Source organism: Ovis aries, chromosome 16 (genome assembly GCF_016772045.2).
Source record: "Ovis aries strain OAR_USU_Benz2616 breed Rambouillet chromosome 16, ARS-UI_Ramb_v3.0, whole genome shotgun sequence".
Classification (NCBI taxonomy): domain Eukaryota; kingdom Metazoa; phylum Chordata; class Mammalia; order Artiodactyla; family Bovidae; genus Ovis; species Ovis aries.
In genome coordinates this window covers 22,560,637-22,586,822 of record NC_056069.1, presented here as the reverse complement: position 1 = coordinate 22,586,822, position 26,186 = coordinate 22,560,637, and the positions used below count along the sequence as shown (strand labels likewise).

Below are 26,186 nucleotides of genomic sequence, written 5' to 3'. Positions count from 1 at the left end.
AGCTATTATTATTCCCTGCCATAAGACTATAAAAAGTCACCAATCTTTTCTAATACTATTTTTATAGATTAAAAAAGAAATCGTCTCTTGAGCTCTCTGAAGTTTACGGCCCTAACTTTATTTTCTCCAAATGATTGGCTAGGTTTTTTTCCCAGCATTGTTAATTGATTAAAAGTATCCCCTTTATCACATACTAAATTTTCAAATATTTCAACGTTCCCAAATACATTTCTTTCTTTCAAATCTTACTCTTGCACAAAGGGCTAAATTCTTAAATAATCACATTTCACATTTTTTGCAAAGATCCTTAAAGAATGTCATTGACTGGAGAGAAAAAGATAAATCAGAAGACTATTAGTTGTGTCTTTGCTGAATTGTTTTTATAATATTTTGGTGCCTAAAATGCCTTGGCTTCAGTGATAGAACCCTGCACCCCCCTGCCCCTGGGATAGTTTCTCCAGGAGGTGCAGCTCAGCCAGGCGCTACAGCCACCACACACCCAAATGGAATCTCCATCCTCCCGGTCAGATCTCCTGGTCCTTTTGGGTGCCATTGGTTTAATTCCTGCCACCACCTCCTGAGCGGCTGTGCGCTTACGCTGGTCTTCTCACCCTCAGCATCCAATCAGTCTCCAGTTCTATTGTTGTCAGTGTCTGCTAGCCCTGGAATCCACCCCCACAGCTGCTAACCAGGGTCAGGCCTCTGTCACCTCCTCCCAGTTATTGCAAAACTTCTTCCTAACCAGCCTCTGGCTCCTGGACATGTTCTCCTCAGTCACTCACTGCAGTTAGAGTGAGGTTTCTACTATGGAAGTCTGATCTTGACACTAAAGTGGACAAAAATCTAGCCCAGCCTTCTCGTTTTAGAAATGAAGAAACCGAAACACAGGCTTAAACAGTTCAGATAGTTAATCAGTGGCAAAGGTGGGAAATCCCAAGTCTGTCAGAAATAATTGGCACTGTTTCTGGCATTCAAGAATAATTTCTATTCATGCATATTATACATGTATAATATACATTTTTTTCTATATTATACATGTATAATATAGATTTTACACCTTGTGAGTGGTGGATAATTTATGTAATGTGAATTGCTGGTGTCCAGCATGCCTTCTATGCACAAACTGAGGCCAGGAGAATGATGAAATGCTGTAGAATGAACTCCTTCATACAGGATACTGTACAGTTCAGAAGATGCTTTTGTATTTGCTGCTGTCTAATTGAAATATATGTTACTGTAATCTTTCAACGTGAAAATCACACAATATCACTCTCAACTTAGATTCTCTTAGTTACTTGGGTCATTAGCGTGTTAATAAATCTTAAAATCTACATTTGCTTCTTTTAAGATACTTATTAATGTAAATTAAATACAACAATTCAACTTAATTCCCTAGCTTTAAACTGTGTTGATATTGTGCTCTACAATTTTGAATGGCTGTGTTCTATCTTTAAATAAGTGAATTCAGAGAGAGAGAAAAAAAAACTTTTCTTCATCCCGAGAATAAAGTCCAGACTCCTTAATGCAGTTCAGAAGCTCTGGTAATTGGCTCTGCGCCCCTCTCAGCTCCCCTTCCTGAACACCCTGCTCCAGTCATTCAGGGCTACGTTCACATTTTTGTTTCCCTGGCTGACCCTTCTTTTCTCTCAGTGCACTAAATGTTGTTTCTTCTGTCTAGAATACTTATTTTGTCTCTGCTGTGAGATAACTTTTAATATGTTTTTATTCCCCCTGCAATGAACAGTTTTTGGTATTCTGCTGTATTAAACATAAATGTTGCTATTTGCGGAAGTCAGTTGTTGTTCTGCTGCTAAGGTGTGTCCAATTCTTTGCGACTCCATAGACTGTAACACGCCAGGCCTCCCTGTCCCTCACTGTCTCCCAGAGTTTATCCAGAAGTCGATAGGTATTGTGAATTCTACTGAACTCTTTGATTTAAAGTTCCTTGGTATCTGAATTAGTTTTGCCACTTTTAAGCCTTTTTAGGGGCTTGCCTGGTGGCCCAGTGGCCAAGACTCCTCACTCCCGATGTAGGGGGCCTAGGTTCGATCCCTGGTCAGGGATCTAGATTCCACATGCCGCAACTAAGAGTTTGCATGCTTCGAGTAAAAATCCTGCAACTAAGATCAGGTGCAGCCAAATAAGTAAATAAATTTTTTTTTTAAAGGAAAACTCCTCATAAAAAAAGTTTTTCCTCTGTCATCCCATATACAGTCATGTCTTACTGAACAAGTGTTTAAAAAGAAAAATTCTTTAAAAATTATAATACATTATGATAAAGCAAACCAGATTTTTCTTTTGTGTTGAAATTTCAGAGGTACAGTCTTGGGAAAATATTTTGGTGCCAGGCAGCGCCCTGTTGACCCTCCGTTTCCATGGCTGCAGAACTTGCAGGTACCAAGAGCTGACTGCATGGTTTTATAGTATATGGACTTCAGCATCTGTAGAGTTCAGTGCCCGCAGGAGGTCCTGGCAGCAGTGTTCTGTGGCTACAGGGGGACAACTGGATTGCTGTCACCCAGAGTAATCCAAGACCGCTCAAGTCAGAGAACAAATATGCTCAGTGTTCGAGCACAGAGGCTGATAGTGGCCTAGGTGCATCCATCACAAGGCCTGTATCAGCTGCCTGGCCTCCGTGGGCAAGGTGCCGGGGGGCTCATGGGCCATAGGAAAACAAGCGCATCAGATGTAGGGTCACTGCAGGTCTTTCTGTCTGGTCTGTGGGTGGTTTTTCTAGAAAAACGGAAAGGCAGAGTAGTAAGCACGCCAGGGTGAATGCCCATTGTCAGGCTGCCATCACTCCCTACCTGGCTGGGGTCATGCCTTCATGAACACTCTTGGAATGACGTGCTAGGCGCCGAGGTGCTGGGGACCCAGCAGTGGGGAAGCCCGTGAAAGTTTAACGAGGTAACAGACGGCGGCTGACAAGGGTGGGCCTGGCCAACCTGCTGGGAATGGGAGGGTACAGGAAGGGTTTTCCGGGAAATGGGAGGACTGCTCAGTCCCGACGAGTGCAGAGGAGTTAAACAGGTGAAAGGGACTTGGGGACAGACTTTGTGGCCTGGGGGTAGGGGCAGGGGTGTGTGGAGAACACACAGAGGCCTGGAAGTTCATGGTGGGTTGTGTGCTGATATGGAGAACTGTGAGTGTAGTTCAGGTAGCCCTGTCTGGGTGGGGGCAGGTCTCAGCAGCCAAGCCCGAGAACCACGCAGGGCTCTCTGCCTCCATGCTGCTCAGTGTGCTTGGGACAGAATAGAGAGCCTTTGTAGTTTGACAGGTAACTCCAGCACCCTAGGAAGTGGGTCAGGAGGCCCAAAGGAGGAGTTACATCAAAGCTGGAGCGAGACAGTCTGTGTCTGAGGCTGCAGTCTAGGAGCTGTGGCTCTTGCATTTCTAGTAGCTCTCCATAGTTTCAGAGGCTCACAGGGAAGTGTTCTCAGGCAGATGAATTCCAGCCCCCTTGGTCCCTGAATGTAGTTTTGAAACTGCACGATTACATTTCAGGGGCAGCACAAGGATGCTGGGCCCAAGGAGGCAGACCTCTTCAGTCACTCACCTGTCACTGGACTCCAAGAAAGTCACTTAATTTCTCCGAACCTCAAATTTCTCATCTTGAAAATGGAGTCAGTGGTGGTGATTAAAAATGGAATGAAGCACCATTCTTAACCCAGAGAAGCACTCAGTAAAAACTGTAATATAACTGCAAGTAACTATGAAGACTCTCTACTTAAACATTTGGCTGTACAGATGAGGATGATGTAAAGAGCCTCACAGTTCCCTTACTAGTTACCATTACTTTAACAAAGGCAGTTTGTGTAGATTATGCAGCATCTTGAGAACAATATGGTTTCCTTAGTATTTTGAAATTATTAGAATAATGGAAAACGCAGCTTTCAAAAGTATGTAATGTGGGATAAAGCATGTCATCAGTAGGACATTGATTAGGGTTCTCATCACTTTGTGAGGACCTAAGGCTGGTCTCCTGGGTCGCTTTCTTATCTGTGAAAAGAAGAGGTTGGCTCACATAATCTTTTTGTCCCTTTGAAACTCTGGCAAATAATATTCCAAAAATTTAATTTGAAAATTATTTCTTATGGCTAAATTTAGTTCTGATTATTGAAACAATTAGATTTTTGAACTTATTAATTCTTGGAGTTTTAAACCTGGGTATCAACTATAAATGGCAACCCACTCCAGTGTTCTTGCCTGGAGAATCCCACGGACTGGGGAGCCTGGTGGGCTGCCGTCTATGGGATCGCACAGAGTTGGACACGACTGAAGTGACTTAGCAGCAGCAGCAGCAACTATAAGAAATGCAAATAAAAAGCAGTGAAGGCTCAGAAAACAGAGAAGTCGTATCTATGTTTGTGTTTAGCAAATATGTGTAGAGAGTAGTTTTGAAAATAACTTTTAAGTCTAATTCTTGTAACTTGTATGTGCTTAGTTGCTCAGTTTTATCCCACTCTTTGCGACCCCATGGCTCCTCTGTCCATGCCAGTCTCCTCTGTCCATGGGGATTCTCCAGGCAAGAATACTGAAGTGGGTTGCCCTGCCCTCTTTCAGGGGATCTTCCTGACCCATGGTGAACCCAGGTCTCCCACATTGCAGGCAGATTCTTTACCATCTGAGCCACCAGGAAAGTTCAATTCTGGTAACTTGACTGCTGTTAAAAACATTTTCCCCTTAACTTTAACTACATAAGGAAAGGATATTCTCTAGGGATAACCTCTAATAAGCAAAGGAGTCCTTAGACTTTTTTCTATGTTTATAAAGACATATGTATACAAACTTTTCTTTTAACTAAAAAAACTTTTAAAAAATGACACTGAATTGTATCGTTTCCTAATTGTGAAAATTCAGATTTCTGTTTTGTAGGTTCTTTTCATGTAATTTGTATAGAGTTGGCAGTTACTGAACAGTATGAATTTCACTATCAATCTTTTTTTTCCTTTTTAATCTTTAATAATTTGGAGCTCAAGTTCTAGAAAATCTTGACTATCAAATAGTTTTGGAATAGAACTTTTTGGCTGATTTAATCATGGTTACATCAACTTGAAGCATATTCACACCAGAAGACACTCTCACCCACCACTATTCTTCATCTACACAGCTGAAGCTGCTCATAATTCAGTGCTGAGCACAGGGACCTCCAACAGTAATTAACTATTTGTCTTAGATTCCTGGTAGTGAAGAATACTTGACCCTTCCTGCTTCTATCAAAACTCACATCGCTCTCAAGTTCCAATTGTTGTGAAGTTATTCAGTTGTTTGGGAGCACTTACAGCATGATGGGCTCTCCAGGTGGAGCTAGTGGTAAAGAACCGCCTGCCAGTGCCAGAGATAGGAGAGATGTGGGTTCGATCTCTTGGTCAGAAAGATGCCCTGGAGGAGGGCATGGCAACCCACTCGGGTATTGGAGAATTGCATGGACAGAGGAGCCTGGCAGGCTACAGTCCATAGGATTGCAGAGAGGCAGACGTGGCTGAAACAGCTCAGCACACACGCACACACTGCATGCTACCGCCACGAAGGCTGTGATAAGAAATAGAGCAGAGTCCTTTGACTCTTGGTTGCTTTAGCACCGTTCTTATAGCTGGTTGTGATTGATTTTGATAGCTGGCTATAGGTTTTGTCACTAGTTAGAATGTCATTTACACAATGTGAACTGGAATCATCCTGCAGTTTTATAAGTGGATAGTGGAACATAACCCTCCACTGCAAGAAGATTTGCTAGAAGAGTTTTAAATAATACCAAAAACAAATGAGAACAAAGCCTACACTTTGGGGACTTAGGTCTGTAAAGGCAGTTTTGGCATCAAAGAGAAAAAGGTTTATGCTCGTGAACTTTCATTCTTCTTCTCCCTTACACCTCCTAGGCCAAGTTTTGGTGATAGCATATAAAACTGTTGGTGTCTCAAGTCAGCTTGTCTCTAAATACAGCAACTTGAAAAGAAATGTGTTCAGAATTGCATGTGTAATAGACTGCTTTATTCTTGTTAAAGGTTCCCCAAAGTACTGCATGTATTTTAATTACTAAAATTAAGTTAGTGAAAATTTCTTACCTAAGTAGAGAATATAGTCAGCCATGCACTGAGCCAAGATGAAAGTGTGTGTGTGTGTGTGTGTGTGTGTGTGTGTTCGTTCTCTCTCTGCTTCTTTTTCCTCCCAGCACCCAACACACACATGCCACCCTCTCTCTGCCCCACCCCCACCCCCCCAAACACACACATCTTTCTAAAGTACTGACTCTTCATTCTATGCTGACAGGTTGTACTGGACCTATTTCAGAGTCTTCAGCGAGCAACTTACACTGAATTCTGTAACAAAGCCCCTATAGTGCCAGTGCATTCACACTTTTTCCTGTATTTCTCTGTACTTTATTAAAAATAAATCTCATAAATTATTTTTTGAACATTTATAAGGCTTTGCATTTTTTATGAAATCTTCTTGACACTTTAGATGACCTATGTATATGTGTGTGTGCTGAGTCATGTCTGACTCTTTTGCAACCCCATGGACTATGGCCTGCCAGGCTCCTCTGTCCATGGGATTTCCCAGGCAAGAAAGAATACTGGAGTGGGTTGCCACTTCCTTCTCTAAGGGATCTTCCCAACCTGGGATGGAATGTGTATCTCTTATCATACTTTTACTCCTAGGCTGACTTCCTGTCCTTACACTGTTGCGTTACCCCTGCCCTATAAATCTGTTGCAAAAGTTAGTCCAAAGACATAGAAAATTGCATGCTGCCAATTATTTATTTTCTAGGTGCCTAATCTAGGATTTGTTTCTGTGTACTGTGGAGATTATCTGCATTATGAATATTGATAATAATATATAGCTTTGGTAAAAAGTTTCTCCTTAAGGAATAGCATATTTAAAATGTTGATTCGCTCTTTACCATGTGCTTAGGCAGCCACATGTGTTAAATCTTTTGAAATAGAAAATTTTGTCTTCTTTGCACAAACCATTAAAATTTCAGCATCCAGGTCTGTCTTTGACAGCTCTCTTACCTGTGAAAATGGGATAAGATTTTGGCTTTTTAGGATCGTGTGTGTGAATTTGAGGTTCAGAGGCTGTGGTCACTGTGGCTATCTGATAGCCATTACCGCTGTCGTCCGGGATTATGTCCCCTGTGGTTGTCATGGGGGAAACAGTGACATGCACGCTGTTAGCTGCGAGAGTGTCAGATTCTGCCCCACAGCCTGGTGACTATTTTGGAATCTCTCCTATAAGTCTGGGATGTGAAACATCACTAGTCTCACCTTGGATCCTGGGTAGCAGAACGGTCAGCTGCTTCCTGCAGCTGAAGCAGGGTGAATTCCTCAGCATGGATCATTTCAGATGTCTCAGAGCTGCTTCTCCTGAATAAGGCTTGCTCAGAAGGATGTTTGTTGGTGGTGTTCAGTTGCTAAGTTGTGTCCGACTCTTTAGCGACCCTATGGATTATAGCCTGCAAGGCTCCTCTGTCCATGGGATTTCCCAGGCAGGAATACTGGAGTGGGTTGCCATTTCCTTCCCCAGGGGATCTTGCCAGTCCAGGGAGCAAACCTCTGTCTCCTACATTGGTGTGTGGATTTTTTACCACTGCACCACCAGGGACACCAACTAACCACGCAACAGCAACAACGAAACAACAAAAGGATGTTGAACCGTTCTTGCCTGCTGGAGCATAGAAGCAGCCATGAGGTTGTTTTTCGGAGACCAGCTCAGGAATGGGACAGAGAGCAGGAAGGGCTGGTTGTGGTGTTGGTGGCTAGAATTGGTCTCTAGAACCAGTGAACTGTGAAACCTGATCAGGTTTTTTTTCCAAGGTAAGTAGATTCTGAGAGAGGAAGATGGACCACGGAAGACCTTGGCCTAAAATATTTTAACCTCTGATTTGTAACTTAATGTAAGAACCTTATGAACATTCTAGTCTATTTCGAGATACATCTGTGATCGCTTGTGTAGGACTAATTAAAAAAATAGAAATAAATGAATTCCATGAGAATTCTTCTTTGAGCTCTTGAGTCAAGTAGCACTACCTGAAGATGAGATAGTATGGATAATACTTTAAAAACCAAAATTATTCTGGTACAAAACTTCGGTTTTCTTTACTCTGTCAGTTAAAATGAAAAGCCTACTGAAATTGCAGTTCAAATTCAAGAGTTCTTTGTGGACATACTTGATTCCTGCTTTTCCTCTTTTAGCTATGGGAAAGGGAATCGCCAGCTGTCTTTAGTTTAAAGGTATTTAACCTGCTTTCCAGATGCTTACTGTGGTGGACTCAGTGTTGGTGTTGGCTCAGGCTCATCAGTCCTGTCCCTAGGGCTGTCTTACCACTTTTGCAGGACATTGAGTTAAGTTATTTAACTGCTTTGAATTTGACTGTCTTCATCTGTGAACTAGAAATAATGATACTTTTCCTACTGCCAGAATTTGAGAAGATTGAATGAGATGGGGGGATATGAAAGTACTTTCAAAGGGTAAAAATTACCAGAATTTATGGTGGCAGTAAAAGTACCAGCTCTGACTCGGAGTGGCATTAGAGAGGTCCCATTATTGTCAGGAGGTTGAGCCCTGCGGTGTAGTGCGGGGCTGGGGTACCCAAGCCTAGCTGACCTTAGTCCATCCTCGTTTCGCTTTCTCCTGCTGTGCTTGTCTTACTGGAAATAGCGGTAGTAGTTAATTTCCTCTGAGGAGGTACACTGGTACATTATATAGCTTGTCTGACTTTAAGCCTAGTCCTATCCTTGTAAAGTAAGGGCAGTTTTTATTCCAGTTTTACAGATGAGAAAACAGGGACCCTGAGAGATGAGGTAACTTGGCACCTAGTGGGTGGGTGAAGCCAGGGTGTGATCCCTGGCAGTTTGACTCCAAGATGGCTCTTTAACCTTATGACAATCTTTTATGCATATTTTCCTATTTCTTTAAAATCAGGAGATGAGTTTGAGTTACATCAGATAATATCTTTCTTTATCCATTATTCGTTTTCTTGTCTTTTATTGAAGTAAAAAATCATACCTAATGATGATATTTTAAATTCTGTTTAAGTCTTTAAAAATATGCAAGAAGCATCAGTGAAATTTTTTGTAACATTTTTCATTGTTATGTGACATTCTTATAAAATAAGGCCAGTTGTAAACACAGATTTAGACTTCAGTTATGTTGGCTGTGCCGGAAAAGAGAGTAGGCTCAGGGTGCAGATGTGGCTGGACTTGTTCATGCGCAAAGCTTTGCCAGCAGAACGGGAGCTGTACTTGGCGTGCACAGTGAGTGTCACCACTCGTGGAGGCTTTACAGAGTGCTTGCACGCAGATCCCTCCTCGCCCTGTGAACTGGCCCTACTCCCACTGTACAGCCAGTGGGCCTCCTCAGGAACCAAGTGAAGTAGTGAGAAAGTGAGAACTCCTGACCCTCTGCTCTGGGTATGCACACACCCGCTCCTCTGGCCTTCTCCTGGTCTCACACCTGCATGTCCCCGTGCGTGCTTGGAGGTAGCTGCCTTGGGTAGCTCAGGCATTCAAGATTTATTTCTTTACAACTGAACATAGCTATTAGAGCTCTTTATAAATGAGTCATGAAAATAATAGCTAGTTTTCATTTCCAGTGGTTTTAAATTAAAGCTCAATTTAAACTTTGGCCTGCTTTTAATTGGTGTGTTTTGATTGTTGGTTGTGCCTGTTTACTAATTTGAGTAGATACCAGTTTCTAAGGCCAGCATCCAATAGAGAGTTATGCTTAAATGGACTTAAGTTCATTTTTTTCTCTTACTGATGCTTGTTCTCTACTGGTAGTATAGATTAATGAATGGCTGCCTATCAATATTTTGTCTTCAGCAGGCATCTTCTTCTATAATTAAAAGAGCTTAGTGGCTCTGAGAGAATTCAGTAATCTCCCCAACAAACAAAGGAGATTATCTTTGAGTTTAACTATAGAAAGGTCACTCAGGTAAAACTGAAATCTCCTTTAAGGCAAGATAAATATCTTTGTCCTTAACTATGTCTCTAATGTTCCATTATTTTGTTTTCTTAAGTAACAATAGTAATGTGTTTGCTGTCCCAGAAGTCTTGTGTATGTGCTGCTTATGGAAACTTAGCTGTCATTCCAAGCTCAGTAATGTTTACTGATAATACCACATGTGTACTGCTGTTCTAGGAACTCAGTTATCCCCAGATAAGAGCTGGGTAGGTAACAGGATAATTCTGTTGAGTTGTCTAGCTAGTTGTTGATTATCAGTAGCTAGTTTCATGAGAAGCTCTTTGAGAAAACTGAGTAGTTGTAGTTTCTGCCTGAGTTTGACCATTTCCATGTACACCCTGGATATTAGACAACTCCATGAATGCTGCCTACTGATCATCCTTTTAGGGTACAGATGATGTAGGCAGTGAAGAAAAAAGAGGAGAGAAATACTATTGCACTTAAGAAAGCCCTCTTAATAAAAACTGGTGTTGACATCCTCTCCAAAAAGTCAAGAAAGATTCAATGTGAGACCTGAAAATGTTATTATGTGTTTTATATTTATATACAGCCTTTAAGAAAACAACTTGTAGGAAGTAAAATATGCTTAGCTTTATATTTCTTATTACATTGATAGTAATTCTGCCTCTGGTTTTGAAGTTTCCTGGCTTCTCACAGTGTTCCTCATTAATGGTACCTTTGGTCAGCTCAGTCTCGGGTTTCTCAGAATCTCACAGCGGCTGAGAACATTTTAATTTCTTGATAGGTAGGCCCGGGCCCATCTCCATGTCACTGAAAGGACAGTGGGGAATTCTAGCTCAGATCCTTCCCTCTGAGGAGTGCCAGGATTTCCTGGAAGGGAGCGGAGAAGATCCTGCAGGACAGATGACACCCGAGAAGCAAAGCAGAGGATTTCATCCAAGGAGAGGATGGTCAGCAGCTGCAGTGCCACGGGGCAGGATGCAGGGGCTGCCGCCACCGTCCCCAGGCCAGCAGTTTTAGTGGAGTATTGGGCATCAGAGCCACTGAACTTCCCTAAGGGATGACAGGGCTGTGAGAAAGCACAGGCTCCTCTTGAGAAGCCAGAGTAGGGGAGAGGCAGAAGCCCCAAGGATTTGCAAAAGCAGGGAAGCATTTTGGGGTTGGCTGGGTTGAGTTTTATTTTAAGGCAGGAAGAAGGGAGAATGCTTATAGGCTGAAGAAGGTGGAGCAAAGAGGGGAAGTTGTTAAAGCGGCAAGTGTTCTTTCCTGAAATTCTGACATTTCTCAGGGAGGGGGCTTGGAGGATGCTTGACTACATAGGGACTAGAAAGCCAGTCCATGATTAAATTTGCCATAGTTACGAAATACATTGGTAGGAGTTTTCTCTGTGTTTAAATTATGATTTTTCAGGGTGTAAAGAAACGTTTATCCACCTGACAAGTTTTTTAAGAATTGGCTACACTAGGAATATAGCAGTGATGGAAAAGACAAAAATCCCTGTACCCACAGAGATTATGTCTTCACAAAAATATGGTTGTAAGTAATCCTGGAACCTATTTCATGGTTTCTAGTTGCACTTTTTTTCATGCTTTGTGGCCTTCCCTCCAGGCGACATGAACACGTAAGTGACCTTCCCGCCCCAAGGGTTCTGAAGATTGCTTTCTGTCCAAGCCTTGCAGGTGGCTCTTGCTTCACTCCACCCTCTTCCTGTCACTCGCAGTTACGTCATAGAAATACTCTCCAGGTCCCATTTTAGCTTGGGCAGCATGTGTCCCTGATTGATAGCCAGTCAGATTTTGATGTTGAAGGCATGGGTGTGGTGATTAGTTCTGGGGAGGTGATCCAGGGTACTCTGTTGGTAATAATAAAATATCTGAGTTTTAAAATGATTGATTTTTAGAAAATAGTTTAGGACGTATTTAGAGATATCCTTGTAAATGCTGCTTATTATTTTGCATAACCAGTAGACTTCTTGGATGGAAAATGGTAGCGATATGGCTAATATTTCAGCACTCATGCAGTTTATTTTTGCTTCAGGTAGAGAGTGACTTGGTACTTACATGTGGCTAGTGGTTGTGCCATTGATAAATTATGTCCCCTAAGCAAATGTTTGAAATTTCACCGTATATATAGTGGTTGTCAAATTGTGCCGGGAAGGTTGTTGAGAAGAGCTGCTTTAGCTTATAACATTCTTTCGGCAGACTTCTGTTGAAGAGAAAGGGCCTGGGAGCGTGGTACACAGCCTGCCACTCTGGGAATGCTTGCTTGGAGCGCTGAACAAAATTGATTCAAGTCGCTACTCTCATAGTTTACCTTAATTCATTTGAATTTTATGTTTTAGTCGTGTTCATATTTTTACCTCTAACTGCCACTGCATCCCCTCTCCCAAATGTTGGAATAAAATTGACATTCTAGAAGTAGATGCTCTATTTTTTGTAGTTACGCAGTGGTTTCAAATGCATCCTGCCAGCTATTCCCCCCGCCCAAACTAGGAGAATCCAGGTTTAAGGAGTCTCGATTTGGGGTTTGAGCGCTGTCCCTTCCCCGGAGACACCCCATTCATTGAGCTCCTCATCTAGTTCCCTTTCTCCTTTCAGGTTGCTTCCTAGTGTAGGGTATAGTCTCATGACTTCTGCCTTTTACCCCCCAGGCGCAAACTCTTTTGAGGTTTTCTTCAAACCTTTTTCTTCTTGTTAACTACAGGAAAATCAGTAAGCATTAAAAAGTTAGAGACAGAGACAAGTTCTCAAGTTATGGAAAGTTTTTTCCACTGAAGTACATATGTTCTAGGCTCCTGGTTTTTGGCTTCTTTTACTGACCATCTCTGTGTTTCACTGGAGATGAAATCTGTCCCTCTTACTACAGCTGGTATTCCCAGCTCTTCTCTCTTTCTTGCAGCATCCCTAAGACTAGTGGTGGGAACTTGGTTTACACACAGGCCTCAGCGAAGCTTATTTACATCTTAGAGATCTTTCTGGCCTGGAAACTCATTTTGGAGAGGTGTTGCTGTCTTACAGCCTGCCACGCACAAGTAAAAGGCATTGCAGAGTCAGTATTGTTAGAGTGGAGGATGAGTAAGACAGAGGCCTTGCCTTGAAGTGAAACACAGCCCAAGGGGAAAGATCAATCTGTTCCTTTATTCAGCACAAATTATTGAGTATCTGCCATATGCCAAGTTTTCTGCTAGGGCAAGGAACATAAAGTGAAGACTCATTTCTCCTCCCAGGGATTTCACAGTCAGACAGGCAAGAAGCCGTTATAGCAGAGTGCTGTTTGCTGAGTTGGGACAGAGGAAGGCACCCCCCGGCCCACTGAGTTAGAGGGGCTGTGACCAGTGGGGAAAGCTGAAGGCAGCTTCTGGGGTAGTTTCTTCAGGGGAGTGGTGACCCTAGATAGAATTTGAGAAATAATAATGGGAACAGGATACACCTAAACAAGTTTTTCTAATTAAGGAAAATTAGGCAAACTATTTTTTGCTTCTTCTGTATACTAGGTTAAGCTCACATTTTATCAATTGTCAGCATTGTTTCTATTTTTCAACTTAAAAATTTGAGATGGAGTATCAGCTGGAGTGATAATTTAGTTATTTTAGTGAAAAAGAATATTCATATACATGCTTATGAAAGACTGTCATGTTTTAAAACAAAAACAATAATACAGTCTATATAATGAAGTTCTTTAAAATCAGAAAATGGTTAGGAAGAATGTGTTTTGAATCATATATCAGGCTAAATTTTACATCAAAACCCGCCAGTTTAAACACAATGCTTTGGTTCTATATTGTAGCTTTTGCTGAAAAGAAATAAGCATATTTAAGAATACCTACAGTCCATTGAAACGAGAAGACATTATGCAATAGAATATAATGATTCAGACTGTATTTGGGACAGGATATTGGAATTTATGTGCCTTCTCTTTCAAGTTATTAGTGGGCAGATATTTTAAATAATTGCCTGTTACATTTTTAAGGAAAGAGTGCCACCTATTGAAGGAAGATTTTATCTTCTCTCATTCCATTCCTAGAGTGTTCTGTTTCCCTTTGAATCTTTGGTTTCTCCAACTGTGTGCTATAATTAATTGCAGTAATTTTTGACAGTGAATAAAGCAGTTAGATTCACACTTGATCCTATCTTCTAGTGGATTAACTAGGGTGGCTAGTTTTCTTAGAGGGAGTTTGAGCCTCTAAAACCAATTGCAGAAACAAAACCTAAATATAAGCATGATTCAGCACTTTCCAAGTTTCAAAACCTTCCCATTATTTTAATGTATTTTCTAGCTGAAAGGGTTTGTGTTTAAGATGAGTGTGTGGACACTCAGTGAATAGGAATTATTCCCAGGAATAATTGAAAGGGATTGAGGCACATATGACATTGGTCAGGATCTACTGGGGAGACCTCAGTCTCCTCGGGGATGTTAGTATAGAGACTGATCACCAACTTGGCCATAGGTCACTTGGGGAGATTCCTGAGGTTACAAATCCCAAACACTGGATTCAGAGGAAATCACGTGGTGCTTTTTGGTAGTTCTTATCTGTGAAAGGTTGAGAACATGAACACAAGCAGACACACCAGTATCAGAAGTAAAAGACTTCATTTGGGGATTTATACGGTCATCATTTGAAGTTTATTGGCACGTTAGTGGTGTATTGGCTTAATACATTGCTAGGCATCAGCTGTCTCCAGCTTTTCCACTTGTTTACTGGACTGTGCAAGTAGGGAGTGATTTTTTTTAAAGGAGGTGAACTGTATGCTAAATTGATTTATACTTGCTGATGTAGACAGATTAATAATTCAGCCCATCGAGGGATGATATTTTGTGTTAAAATCCTGAGGTCAGAAACAAAACAAAGAGTATATAGTGTAAGGTGGTGGTGGTTCAGTCGCCCGGTTGTGTCCGATTCTTTGCGACCTCATGGACTGCAACACGCCAGGCCTTTCTGTCCCTCACCATCTCCCGAAGTTACAGTGTAAGATATCATTCCATATAAAATGTTTTAAGTTGTCTAATCCAAATATGTCAAGCTTATGTCCTAAATATCAAATGTAATTCACCAAAGATGAATCACTTTTTTTTTTTTTCACTTTAAGGGATAAATTGCATCTAAGAGAGTAGATTTTAAAAGTAAAATAAGAAGTAAATAAATTGCACTGACTGCATTATGGGAAGAGCAGGCTTGGTGGCTGCAGAGAGCTCTGGACTGGGGGAGTTAGAATTCAGATTGGGACGCTGTCACAGCTGAAGCTGAGGCTTGGCCAGAAAGCCGCCATGCTTCATTTCTCATTTCTGGCTCCTGCTTCACAGCTTTTTGACTGAAGTGCTTAAATGTGCAGAATGACTATGTTTCTTTAAAGGAGGAGAAAGCTGTGGTTCTTTTCTTTAAAAAACAAACAAAAAAAACTAGGAAAGTTAATGTTTTTAGTGTTAAAAAAAAAAATCCGTGTAAATCCGTGTTTTGCGGGCTCTCCTTTCTTGACTGTTTCTCCTGACAGTTGTTTTAGCTTTCTGAGAGAGCTCTAATACAGTCCACCGTACATAGTACTCACCCTTTTTAGTAATTAGACTTGGATTGATTTTACCATAGTGACAGTTAGGGAAACGGAGTCTAAAAGTTTTAGTAATTTCCAGCCTGAGTTTGCACAGAGTCTATGGATCCACACTTGTTGTCACATTTTTAAAACACCAGGAGACACTGAATTATAGATGTACAAAGAATATTTTATGCAAATAAACTATTGGAAGGTACTCTCCAGGATTAACAGAGTCTGTGGATCCTGTTGAGCTATATATTTTTTGATATTATATCTCCCTTGCAAAACTATAGCATTCACATTGTAGCATTAATGAATGACGTCTTCCCAGGTGGTTTGGAGGTAAAGAATCTGCCTGTCAAACACATGTGGGTTCAATCCCTGGGTCGGGAAGATCCCCTGGCCAAGGAAATGGGAGCTCCAGTCTTCTTGCCTGGGAAATCCCATGGACAGAGAAGCCTGGCAGGCTGTGGTCCATGGGATCTGAAAAGAGTTGGATACAACATAGTGATTAAACAGCAACAGCAGTTAATAAATGAATCATGTTCATTCTGGGTGTCCCTGAAATAGCATCTTGTAGTCTGATCTGATTTGGTTAAGTTCTTGAATTCCAAAAGATTGGGGATTACTTAAGATTCTGTAGCTGGTTAATGGCCTAGTTATGACTTCCCAATCCTGTTATTTTTCACTGGTTCCATGAAACCTTCCACAGTGTAGAGAAAAATAATTCGGTAGCACATGTTTATTTTTAAGGAAATATTTCAGCCATGCAGAGGGAGAATATCAGAGAATAATATAATAAACAGCCATAAAATCTTTACCTGTATTTAATAAATGCTAGTATTTTATCATATTTGCTGCAGTTGGGTGTTAAGGAAATGAGTGTGCTTTAGACACAACTGGAGCTTCCTTTGTCTTCTTACCCTCGTCCTCCTTGCTCCCCAGAGGTAATGGGCCACTGTAGCCTGTTAGCAGTCTTCACATCCCAGACGTCTCTAATCAGCATTGTTGCCTCCTGAAACCAGAAAAAGTAGTTTTATTTTGCTATTGTTATCTGCTTTTCAGCTAACATATTGTTAAGGGAAACTGTGAAGTAACATAGACCAGAAGGAAGAGCACAGGGCCTCAAAGCTGGAGAGACCTGGTTTGGAATCTCAGAATTCCCACTTACTGTGGATTCTTGGTCAGACTTACTTAATCTTCCCGGCAGAGTTTCTTTGTTTGCACGGTGTGGACACTGTGTCTTACCTTGTAGCTTTGTGAGCTATTTCATGGAGCCCCTGGCATAGTACCCAGTATGGACGAGGGGCTCTGTAAGGAACAGCAGCAGTGTAATAAATAATGAGGATGGTGGTAGTTGTAGTTTATTTATTGTGTGCTCACCATATACTTGACATCATTTTAAGTGCTTCATCCATGTTCATTCTTTTTAAAACTGTGAGATGATAACTATATGCAAGGGTTTGAAACAGTGAAAGCTACATAGGAAGTGCATCAGAAATATTGGCTATTATCTCCATTTTACAGAAAAAGGAAATTGCTGGAAGGAAATTAGGGGGGTGAACTTGCTTTTGAGCACTTTACCTGTAAACGTATTTAATCCTATGGTAGGTATTATTATTATTTTTATGGTGAGGAAGTTGAGGTACAGAGAGGTTAAATAACTTGGGCCAAAGCCATCCAGCTGGTCCGTGTCAGACCTTGGATTTTAACCCAGGCCTTCTAGCTCTGGAACTCTCATCACTGATCACCATGCCGTATGTCTTGATGACACTTGTGGTACACCTTCTTTATCTCCCCTGTCCTAGGAACGTGTACGTCAAGTTATGTCATATCCTTTGAATAAGAAGCCCTTTTGATTTTGCTGAGTATACACTGAGATTTTACTGGTTTGGGTGGCTGTTGCCCCATCTGTGCCCCCTAATAGACACCCCCATAGTTTCTAAACTCCCCAGTCAGGACCTGGCATGTGCTAGTGAACGAATGTGGGCAGTTCCCTGTAGCCATCTCTGGATGATGTGGAACAGTGGACTGGTTCCAGATTGAAAAAGGAGTACATCAAGGCTGTATATTGCTACCCTGCTTATTTAACTTACATGCAGAGTACATCATGCAAAATGGCAGGCTGTATGAAGCACAAGCTGGAATCAAGATTGCCGGGAGAGATATCGGTAACCTCAGATATGCAGATGACACCACCCTTATGGCAGAAGGTGAAGAGGAACTAAAGAGCCTCCTGATGAAGGGTGAAAAAGCTGGCTTAAAAGTCAACATTCAGAAAACTAAGATCATGGCATCTGGTCCCATCACTTCATGGAGAATAGATGGGGAAACAGTGGAAACAGTGAGAGACTTTATTTTCTTGGGCTGCAAAATCACTGCAGATGGTGACTGCAGCCATGAAATTAAAAGATGCTTGCTCCTTGGAAGAAAAGCTCTGACAAACCTAGACAGCATATTAAAAAGCAGAGACATTACTTTGCCAACAAAGGCCAGTCTAGTCAAAGCTATAGTTTTTCCAGTGGTCATGTATGGATGTGAGAGTTGGACCATAAACAAGGCTGTCGAAGAATTGATGCTTTCAAATTGTGATGTTGAAGAAGACTCTTAAGAGTCCCTTGGACAGCAGAGAGATCCAACCAGTCCATCCTAAAGGAAATCAGTCCTGAATATTCATTGGAAGGACTATGCTGAAGCTGAAGCTCCAATACTTTGGCCACCTCATGCGAAGAGCTGACTCATTAGAAAAGACCCTGACGCTGGTAAAGATTGAAGGCAGGAGGAGAAGGGGATGACAGAAGACGAGATGGTTGAATGGTGTCACCGACTCAATGGACATGAGTTTGAGCACGACAGGGAAGCCTGACGTGGTGCAGTCCATAGGGTTGCAAAGAGTTGAACCCATCTGAGCGACTGAAAAACAACACTGACAATGTCTGGATAGCACTGCCTCTTCCAGCCACACGGGTCTCACTGCCTCTGCTTTCCCCTGACCTGCTCCCCACCAGGCACTGCCGGAAGCACTGTCATCAGTGCTGAAGACATGTGAGTGCTTCCACAGTGCCAGAGCTCCAGGGGTTTGCAAGAAGTGAGGGCGTTCCCCAGGCCCCTTTTTTTATTTCAAGTTCTGGGGTTTTCCTCTAGGCATGTAGAGATTTTTAAAGTGAGTGGCTTGTCAGGGGTTTTTCTAGGCTGATCTTTGTCTTCTCTCCAGGCTTAAATCTTAAGCAGAGTGAATAGAATCAGCCTGGGGCAGACCTTAGTGACAGACTCTGGTCTCTGCAATGCAGGAGACCTGTGTTCAATCACTGGGTCAGGAAGATGCCCTGAAGTAGGAATTGGCAACCCACTCCAGTATTCTTGCCTAGAGAATTCAATGGACAGGGGAACCTGGGGTCCACGGGGATGCAAAGAGTTGGATACAACTAAGTGACTAACACACTGGTCTCTGCTGGTGGTTAGACTAGGCCAAATTTGAATGTCTGACATCCACTGCTCTTAGGATGAGTTCATACCAGGTGAGTTTACTCATCTCTGGCTGGCTGTCAAATAATCTTATCACCCATATTTTGATTTTTGGAGGCTTAGTTTCACTGAAGACAGTTGCTGAATTTTATGATAGCTTGAAAAGCCACCATTGAAACAGTATTAACTGGTATTAATATCTCGTCTGTATTTTTCTTCTTAGACCTATTGACTAATTTGAGCCAGAAAGGATATAGAGATGATCCTGTACAGATTTCTCACAGTATATTCTAAGGACCGCTACTCTGTCAAAGGTGTTTTGCTTATAAGGACTTTCATGCCAAATTAGTGTGAGAAATATTGTGTTACCTTTTTTTCTTTTTTTCTTCTTGAAAAAGTATGATGAACTTGTCTTTAAATGGACATGTTTAACTTTATCTAGTGTTTCCTAAACAGAATCATAAATTGTTTAGTATTCTGTCGGACATTATTTTCACCAAAGCTGTTTCTTTTGTCAAGAAAATCTTTTAACCTTCATCAGCTTCATGCCTGCTAGTCCTTTTCTTTCCTTAAAAACTATTCAGGCATCGCCTCCTCTGTAGGTCTTTCCAGGACTCTGCTAGAAAAAATTAAGGATAGAGATCCACTCCATCCTTGCAACTATTTATGATCTGTTAAAATACTCCTATTATAGCAATGCTGGCATGTTTTCTCTGTTCTGCTAGTCTAAACGCCTGGAGGGATGGAGATCCTGTCTTTTTTCTTTATCCCACTTTGTATAGTTCAGAGCTTACACGTACTAGGCATGCCAGCATTCATTGAACAGAATGGTTCTGTAGCATTAAAAGCATAGAGAAGAAAAGCGACATTTGTCAGGAAGTCATTCTTCCTCATTCTGAGCATCCCAGTTAACATGCCTTTCCACCAGCTAGAAGGAAGTACTGTAGAAACAGTACTGGCTGTTCCACGGGGTTTGAAGAGATCATTCTCCTAGCACAGGCTGTAAGAGGGCTTTGTGCTCTGCTTCAGCACTATATGTCTTCTCTGTTAATCTGGGAACATTAAAAACAACCAAAGGGTTTTTATTAAAACAGAAGGTATTCAAGGAAATGACAACCCAACTCCAGTATTCCTGCCTGGAAAATCCCATGGACAGAGGAGCCTGGCGGGCTACTGTCCATGGAGTCACAGAAGAGTTGGACCCAACTTAGCGACTCAACGACAATAGCTCATGTTACAGCTTTAACTTTACTTCTCTTCAACTGTGAAAGGGAAAATGTGCAGTAACATACCACTTTCCCAACTGTTAGTTTTGTTCATTTGATCTTTTAGAATATTCAAACCGAAGTGGTCGCATTGCTTTCAAGATAATTGGCTTAGTAAAAATGTAGTCACACACCCATTGGAGAATGTTCCAGAGAAACATATTTAAGAGCTCACCATAACGCTAACTTGGGACCTTTTTGATGAAAACCAAATTGGCGAAGGAGCAGCCATCTTTCTCCCCTGGAACGCCTGCCTTGTGCCCCGGATTGTGTGCCGGGCCCTTGGCGGAGGAGAGGACACTGCTTTGCCGAAAGCAGCCCCATGGTAGTAGTATATAGGGATTTCTGATATACTCCTCTAAAAGCTCACTTACGTTTATGCATCAGTTGGCTTTGACACGTTCTCAACCCTAGACTTGTCAAGTGGCGTGAAAGGGGAATTCTTGAAAGGAAATACACATTTAGCAAAATACTGTAAAAAATTAGCATCCTTTTCCTTGCTTGCTGATCTGTATTCAACAATTAAGGAAGAGGATGCTCACACATCCCAGTTTTTTTTTAAAACAGTTTCTAAAGATTCTTCGTCAGTTATCAAGGACACAACAAAGGAAGGAATAAACAGTGGAATTTTTAGCACTGAATATTAAAAGAATACAAGCTCACAGAGTGCAAAGTATTTGAAGCTTTCGTGGGTTTTTGTTGGAGAGGAACAGATGAGAAATGGAACCATACTTAAACTCCCACTGTAAACATTGGCTCTCAAAAAACAGTTTGCATTAAGCCTGTAGATTTTGTGAGTTCATGAGTGAGAAGAGTAGTGTGACTCTTACCCCGTGGGAAGGTGGATAGAATAGTATTATAGTATTTATAAATTTTGTTACAGAAGCAGATACTTTGATGAGTACCAAAAAAAGTATTTCTGTACAGTATTAAGTTTAAGTAGTAAATACTCCAGCGACAGCTAGTAACTTGCCAGTCCAGTTTGTTTTGTCTGTCGTGGTAACAGAACCACACTCACTGTTCTTCTGTCACTAAGATATTCATATATTTTGTGAGACGATGAATTTTACAAAATCACAAAACTCGTTTCTGTCCAGTTCTGACCTTTTTTACAGTTTTCGCTTGTCTGCATAAATATCGTCGTCAAATTTCAGCTCATAATTTGAGACAAGTCAGTGAATTTCATTGAAGTTGAATCTTAAGACATTTCAGAACTGACAACACGTTGGTTTCACTGCAGTCGGCTTTGTTTTCTTTCCTGCCCACACAGGAAGGGTGTTAACTTGAAAAGACACCTGCCCTCACCTTCTCTGGTGTTTCTCTTTAACTGCTTCTTTAAAAATAATGCCTTTTTTTTTTTTTCCAAATTGCTGAATCTTCTAGGATTTTAATTTCCTTACTAACCTAATTTGATTACTGACTTTATTCATCTTACTTCCTTTTTCTTTAACATTCTTGTCAATTTTAATAGTCATTGCATATCCTTGATTTTCTCTACATAGCTACTTCCCCCTTGAATTTTGCTGTATATTTGAGCTATCTGAATTATCTTTTCCTCTAACGAGTTTTAACTTCTATTGCAGTTTGACATTTTTCTGACATTTACTGGTCAGCTACACACTTGTCAGTACATATGATTATTATCTTGTATTATCCCCCCAACTTGATAAAGTATACCTAATTAGTTTCATTCTTACATTGGATGATTTTTATACTTATTTATTAGCACATTTAGAAGGAAGAATGATCATTTTTTCCAGATTTTGGTAGAACATCTTGGTTCCATTATTGAGTGATGACATCAGTAATACAGATTAAATTGATTTGTTTGTGGTACATTAATAACTTGGATGTAGTGGCTTTTAATGGAATCCACTAGCTACATTTCTGAGAGACATGGATGCCCCAAGGAAACCTCTTAACCAAGTTTTTGCATTGCTGCTTTATTTTTTTTCTTGGACTGGGTAGGTATTAAATGATTTACAAAATCACTTTGCATTGGACCTTTTCTTTGTTTATCTGGGTTCTCAGCCACAAGAAACATAGCTCCTTTAGTTTGATATTATTTATTCACTATCTGGGAAGATCCCGTGGAGAAGGAAATGGCAGTTCACTCCAGTGTTTTTGTCTGGGACAGTCCCATGGACAGAGGAGCATGGTGGGTTATAGTCCATGGGGTTGCAAGAATCGGACACTATGGAAGCACAACAGCACAAATTTATCTACCTGAAAGTCTAGCCTTGATGTTTTACCTTAAATGTGTCAGTATCTTTGGAGGCTGTGGAAGTCCATCCAAAATGCTCATATGTCAATTTTATAAGATTTACTTTACTTTGATAAAACCTGCAAGACAGTCTTATCATTTGACTATTCTTATGAATGTTTGTGATCAAGAAAGATTTCTTTTAATCATTAAATAGTCTTGAGCAGAATTAAGTGGAAAAATTAAAAATATGATTCATGAAAGAAAACAAACTAGAATCTTTTTTCTTTCTTCACTTAAGCTTCTGTTGATCATAATAGTGTCCTAATTGCTAGTTACTGATATTTTATATACATTAAAAAACATTTGTTTTAATGATGTCTGAGCTTGTAGCACACTGACTTATAATTATCAGGAGTAATTTACTTCTCTGTAGAGTTTACTCATTCTGTAGCCTTTATTAATTGCTTTAAATATTTTCATACATTTCTAGCATGCATATTAAAAACATATAGTATAGAACAGCTGTGCAGTTAAAATACAGTTTTCTTTTTGATTCTCTTGTCTTCTCTAAAGGGAGGCTTTGAGGCATGTAGTTTACTCCGTGTATGTGTTAGTTGCTCAGTCATGACCAACTCTTTTTGACCCCGTGGGCTATAGCTCACCAGGTTCCTCTGTCCATGGAATTCTCCAGGCAAGAATACTGGAGTGGGTTCCCATTCCCTTCTCCAGGGAATCTTCCCAACCCAGGGATCAAACTCAGGTCTCCCACATTGCAGGCAGATTCTTTTCCTTCTGGGCCAACAGGGAAGCCCAGTCTCCTCCATAAACTTCATCAAAAAAAAGCTTCCATAGAGTTGCCACCTTTAAAAATGGCTTAATATTGCCTAGTAGCTCTGCGTTTTGTAAATTCTCTTTTACTATATTTATACAGTGATTGTTAAATCAGTCTTTTATGAATTGCTAATTTAGAAGTAGGAAACCTTTTGAATATTCTTCCCGTTCTCTTTGAAATGTTTATATACCCCAGAGGCACTCATTTGTGGTAGAAGTTAAGGGTTAAACAGGCTGTATGTGTCTATCACATGTGCTGGATACATCTGCAGTGTTATTTCCCAGATCTTCATTGATTAGGAGTAATAACCAGCTATGCTAACTCCAGATCATTGATTGTTTATCAAGCCCATGGTGTCAGTTCCTCTGGGTGCTTTGTGGCAGCAGAGTGTGGCCCAGGGAAAGGACCTGCCCTTGAAGACCTGGCACTTTGCGTGTCTAGGTTGGCATAGGTCAACTAGAGAGTGAGTATTTGCAGTGTGATTACCCACTAATTTTTTGGTTTAATTTTGGTTAATTTCATACAACTTATACTGTGCTGTGCTTAGTTGCTCAGTTGTGTCTGACTCTTTGTGACCCCGTGAATTGTAACCCGTCAGGCTCCTCTGTCCATGGCAATTTTCCAGGCAAGAATACTGGAATGGGTTGCCAGGCAGTCCTCCAGGGGATCTTCCCGACCCAGGGATTGAACCCAGGTCTCCCATATTGCAGGCAGATTCTTTACCATCTGAGCCACCAGGGAAGCCCACTTTTCAAAATCCTGTAATTTTTGGTGGAGAATAATTATAATCTTAAAACTCAGATGGGGTAATATGTTATTAGAAACAAATCCTTGATACCAGATAGATTGTATAAGACAATTCAGAATAATTTTTAAGTGTGAATCAATCAAAATAACTAAGGTGGTATTAAACTGCTTATATTATAATCATTGTTGATAATTAGCTATTTGTTGTCTTTGTTATTTAACCCCCATATTATTCCACCCTTGATGAGTTAACCAAAACATGAGCTTTTTGAGGGTGAAATTCTGTGCCTGTATCCTTCAAAGGACTAACTGGGAAGGTTTGCAGACAATACTACAAATAGTTTTTGTCCCCTGATAAAGGTTTCTGGTAGAAATTCAGTGTATTATAAGACTGATTATACTGTGGACATGCTTATATCAAGAAATCAACAGTCCTTTATTGTACTAAAGTCAGCATATTTACTCTGCACTGAGGGAAAAAGAAAGTTACTTGCTTCTTTAGTTCTCAGAGCCAAATGCTCCTGAGCACAACCTGAAGTGAAATCTTATGGGGCCTAGTATTCATAATGTGAGCCACTTTTATGTATTATGTTATAAATGTTGCATTACATAAAGATGGAAGGGTTACTCTTACCAATGATTTTATTTAGTCCTCCTTGCTCAGAAGAGGGAAAAGGCCAGTAGTTGCCATTGACCATATATCTCTGGAGAAATTATCTTAAGGGAAAATAGGGTTGTTTTACCACTAAGACAGATTTTTTGGGCCTCAGATCTAGGTCTCCAAATTTTAAGTACTTGTGAAATACTAAGTTTCCTTTTGCCTGGAAGTCATTCACATCTGAATTTAAATCCTGTGTTTTCTGCATACAGACTTTATTACCTTGGACACATAATGCAATCTCCTGGTTGGTTGGTTGGTTGGTTTTTAATCTGCCATGGGATAGTAAGAGTCTCACCATTGGGACTTCCGTGGTCGACCAGTGGTTAGGACTCTGCTTCCGCTGCAGGTGGCGCAGGGTTGATCCCTGGTCAAGAACTAGGATCCCACAAGCCCCATGACGCAGCCAACGATAGGGCGTCCCATTCTCAGGAGAGTTGACGGAAGTGACCTGCATGGAGCTGTTGGCACAGTGCTCTGTCCATGGTAAGGGGCTGTTGGCCTCTGTCTTTGCAGCCTTGATGCATCGCCACACTTTTCCTTGTTCTTACCAAAGTCTCCTTCTCTTGCTTTTTTCTGGCAATTTATATTTTAAGGATCCCAAAGTGGTCTGGTTTTGTTTTGGGAGATAGTTGGCTCTTTGCTCTCTCTCTTTTCGGTAACAAAGCTTATGGGTTTTAGTATGTGAATTACTGCTGCTAAGAGAACTTCACAGGTAGGCATCAACTGGGTGGCTCTGAATTGTGCCTGTCCCAAATAATTCAGTGTATTTTCCAGGATTCTTTGAGATTGCCTAGACACTGATAGTGGAGAAGGAAATGGCAACCCACTCCAGTGTCCTTGCCTGAAGAATCCCAGGGACGAGGAAGCCTGGTAGGCTGCCGTCTGTGGGGTCACACAGAGTTGGACACGACTGAAGCGACTTAGCAGCAGCAGCAGCAGCAGACACTGATAGAACTGAGATTCGCTCTAAATAAAGTTATCCATAATCTAAACTGTTCTGGAAATCTTTATGTGTACTAAGGTTAAACCTCATTAATTTCCAGAAAGGTTTCATATCAGTGTAGTCATTGTTACTGTTACAGTGAAGTACTCCACTAATTTATACAATTAATGTGCTCCTTTAATGCTTATAATGAAAGTCAGCATTTAAAAAACTTGTTTAAGCCCTTTGAGTCCTCAAGCAAGTATCGGCATAGACTTCTGATGATGACTTGTTATAAAAACAGAACCAGATTTGACAGTGACCTGCCAGGACAATGAAGAGCACAGGCTTCAGAGTCAGATTGACTGGGATTTGGGCCTGTTTGAGTGTCTTCTGTGTTGAATTAGTGTTTTCATCGGCTCTTTGGAGTTGCAGGGGAGAGAGATCAGGGGAGAGACACCATTAGGGGTGGTTTCAGTGCACAGCGAGGGACCCGGGAAGTTCCTCCCCTGCAGCGGGTACACTCGGCCTTTGGCGAACATGGTGACTCACCCCCCCAGGGAGACACGGAAGTGGCTTCAGTTGACTGACAGCAGGGATGGGGGAGCCAGGTGCAACACTTACGTTTACTTTCATTGC

At 41.1% G+C, this 26,186-nt stretch overlaps 1 protein-coding gene across 5 annotated transcripts in view; it reads left to right on the top strand.

Moving 5' to 3' along the window:
* Window positions 1-26,186, top strand: part of MAP3K1 (mitogen-activated protein kinase kinase kinase 1) — a 74,849-nt gene that overhangs the window by 11,608 nt on the left and 37,055 nt on the right. Inside the window, exon 1 of one of the 5 annotated variants that reach the window (XM_060400255.1) lies at window positions 515-25,108. The exons of the other annotated variants lie outside the window; for them this stretch is intronic. Coding sequence (XP_060256238.1) covers window positions 25,020-25,108 — 89 coding nt within the window. The 5' untranslated portion in view covers window positions 515-25,019. Of the gene's footprint in view, window positions 1-514; window positions 25,109-26,186 lie in introns of those variants that run through there. 5 annotated transcript variants of the gene reach the window in all.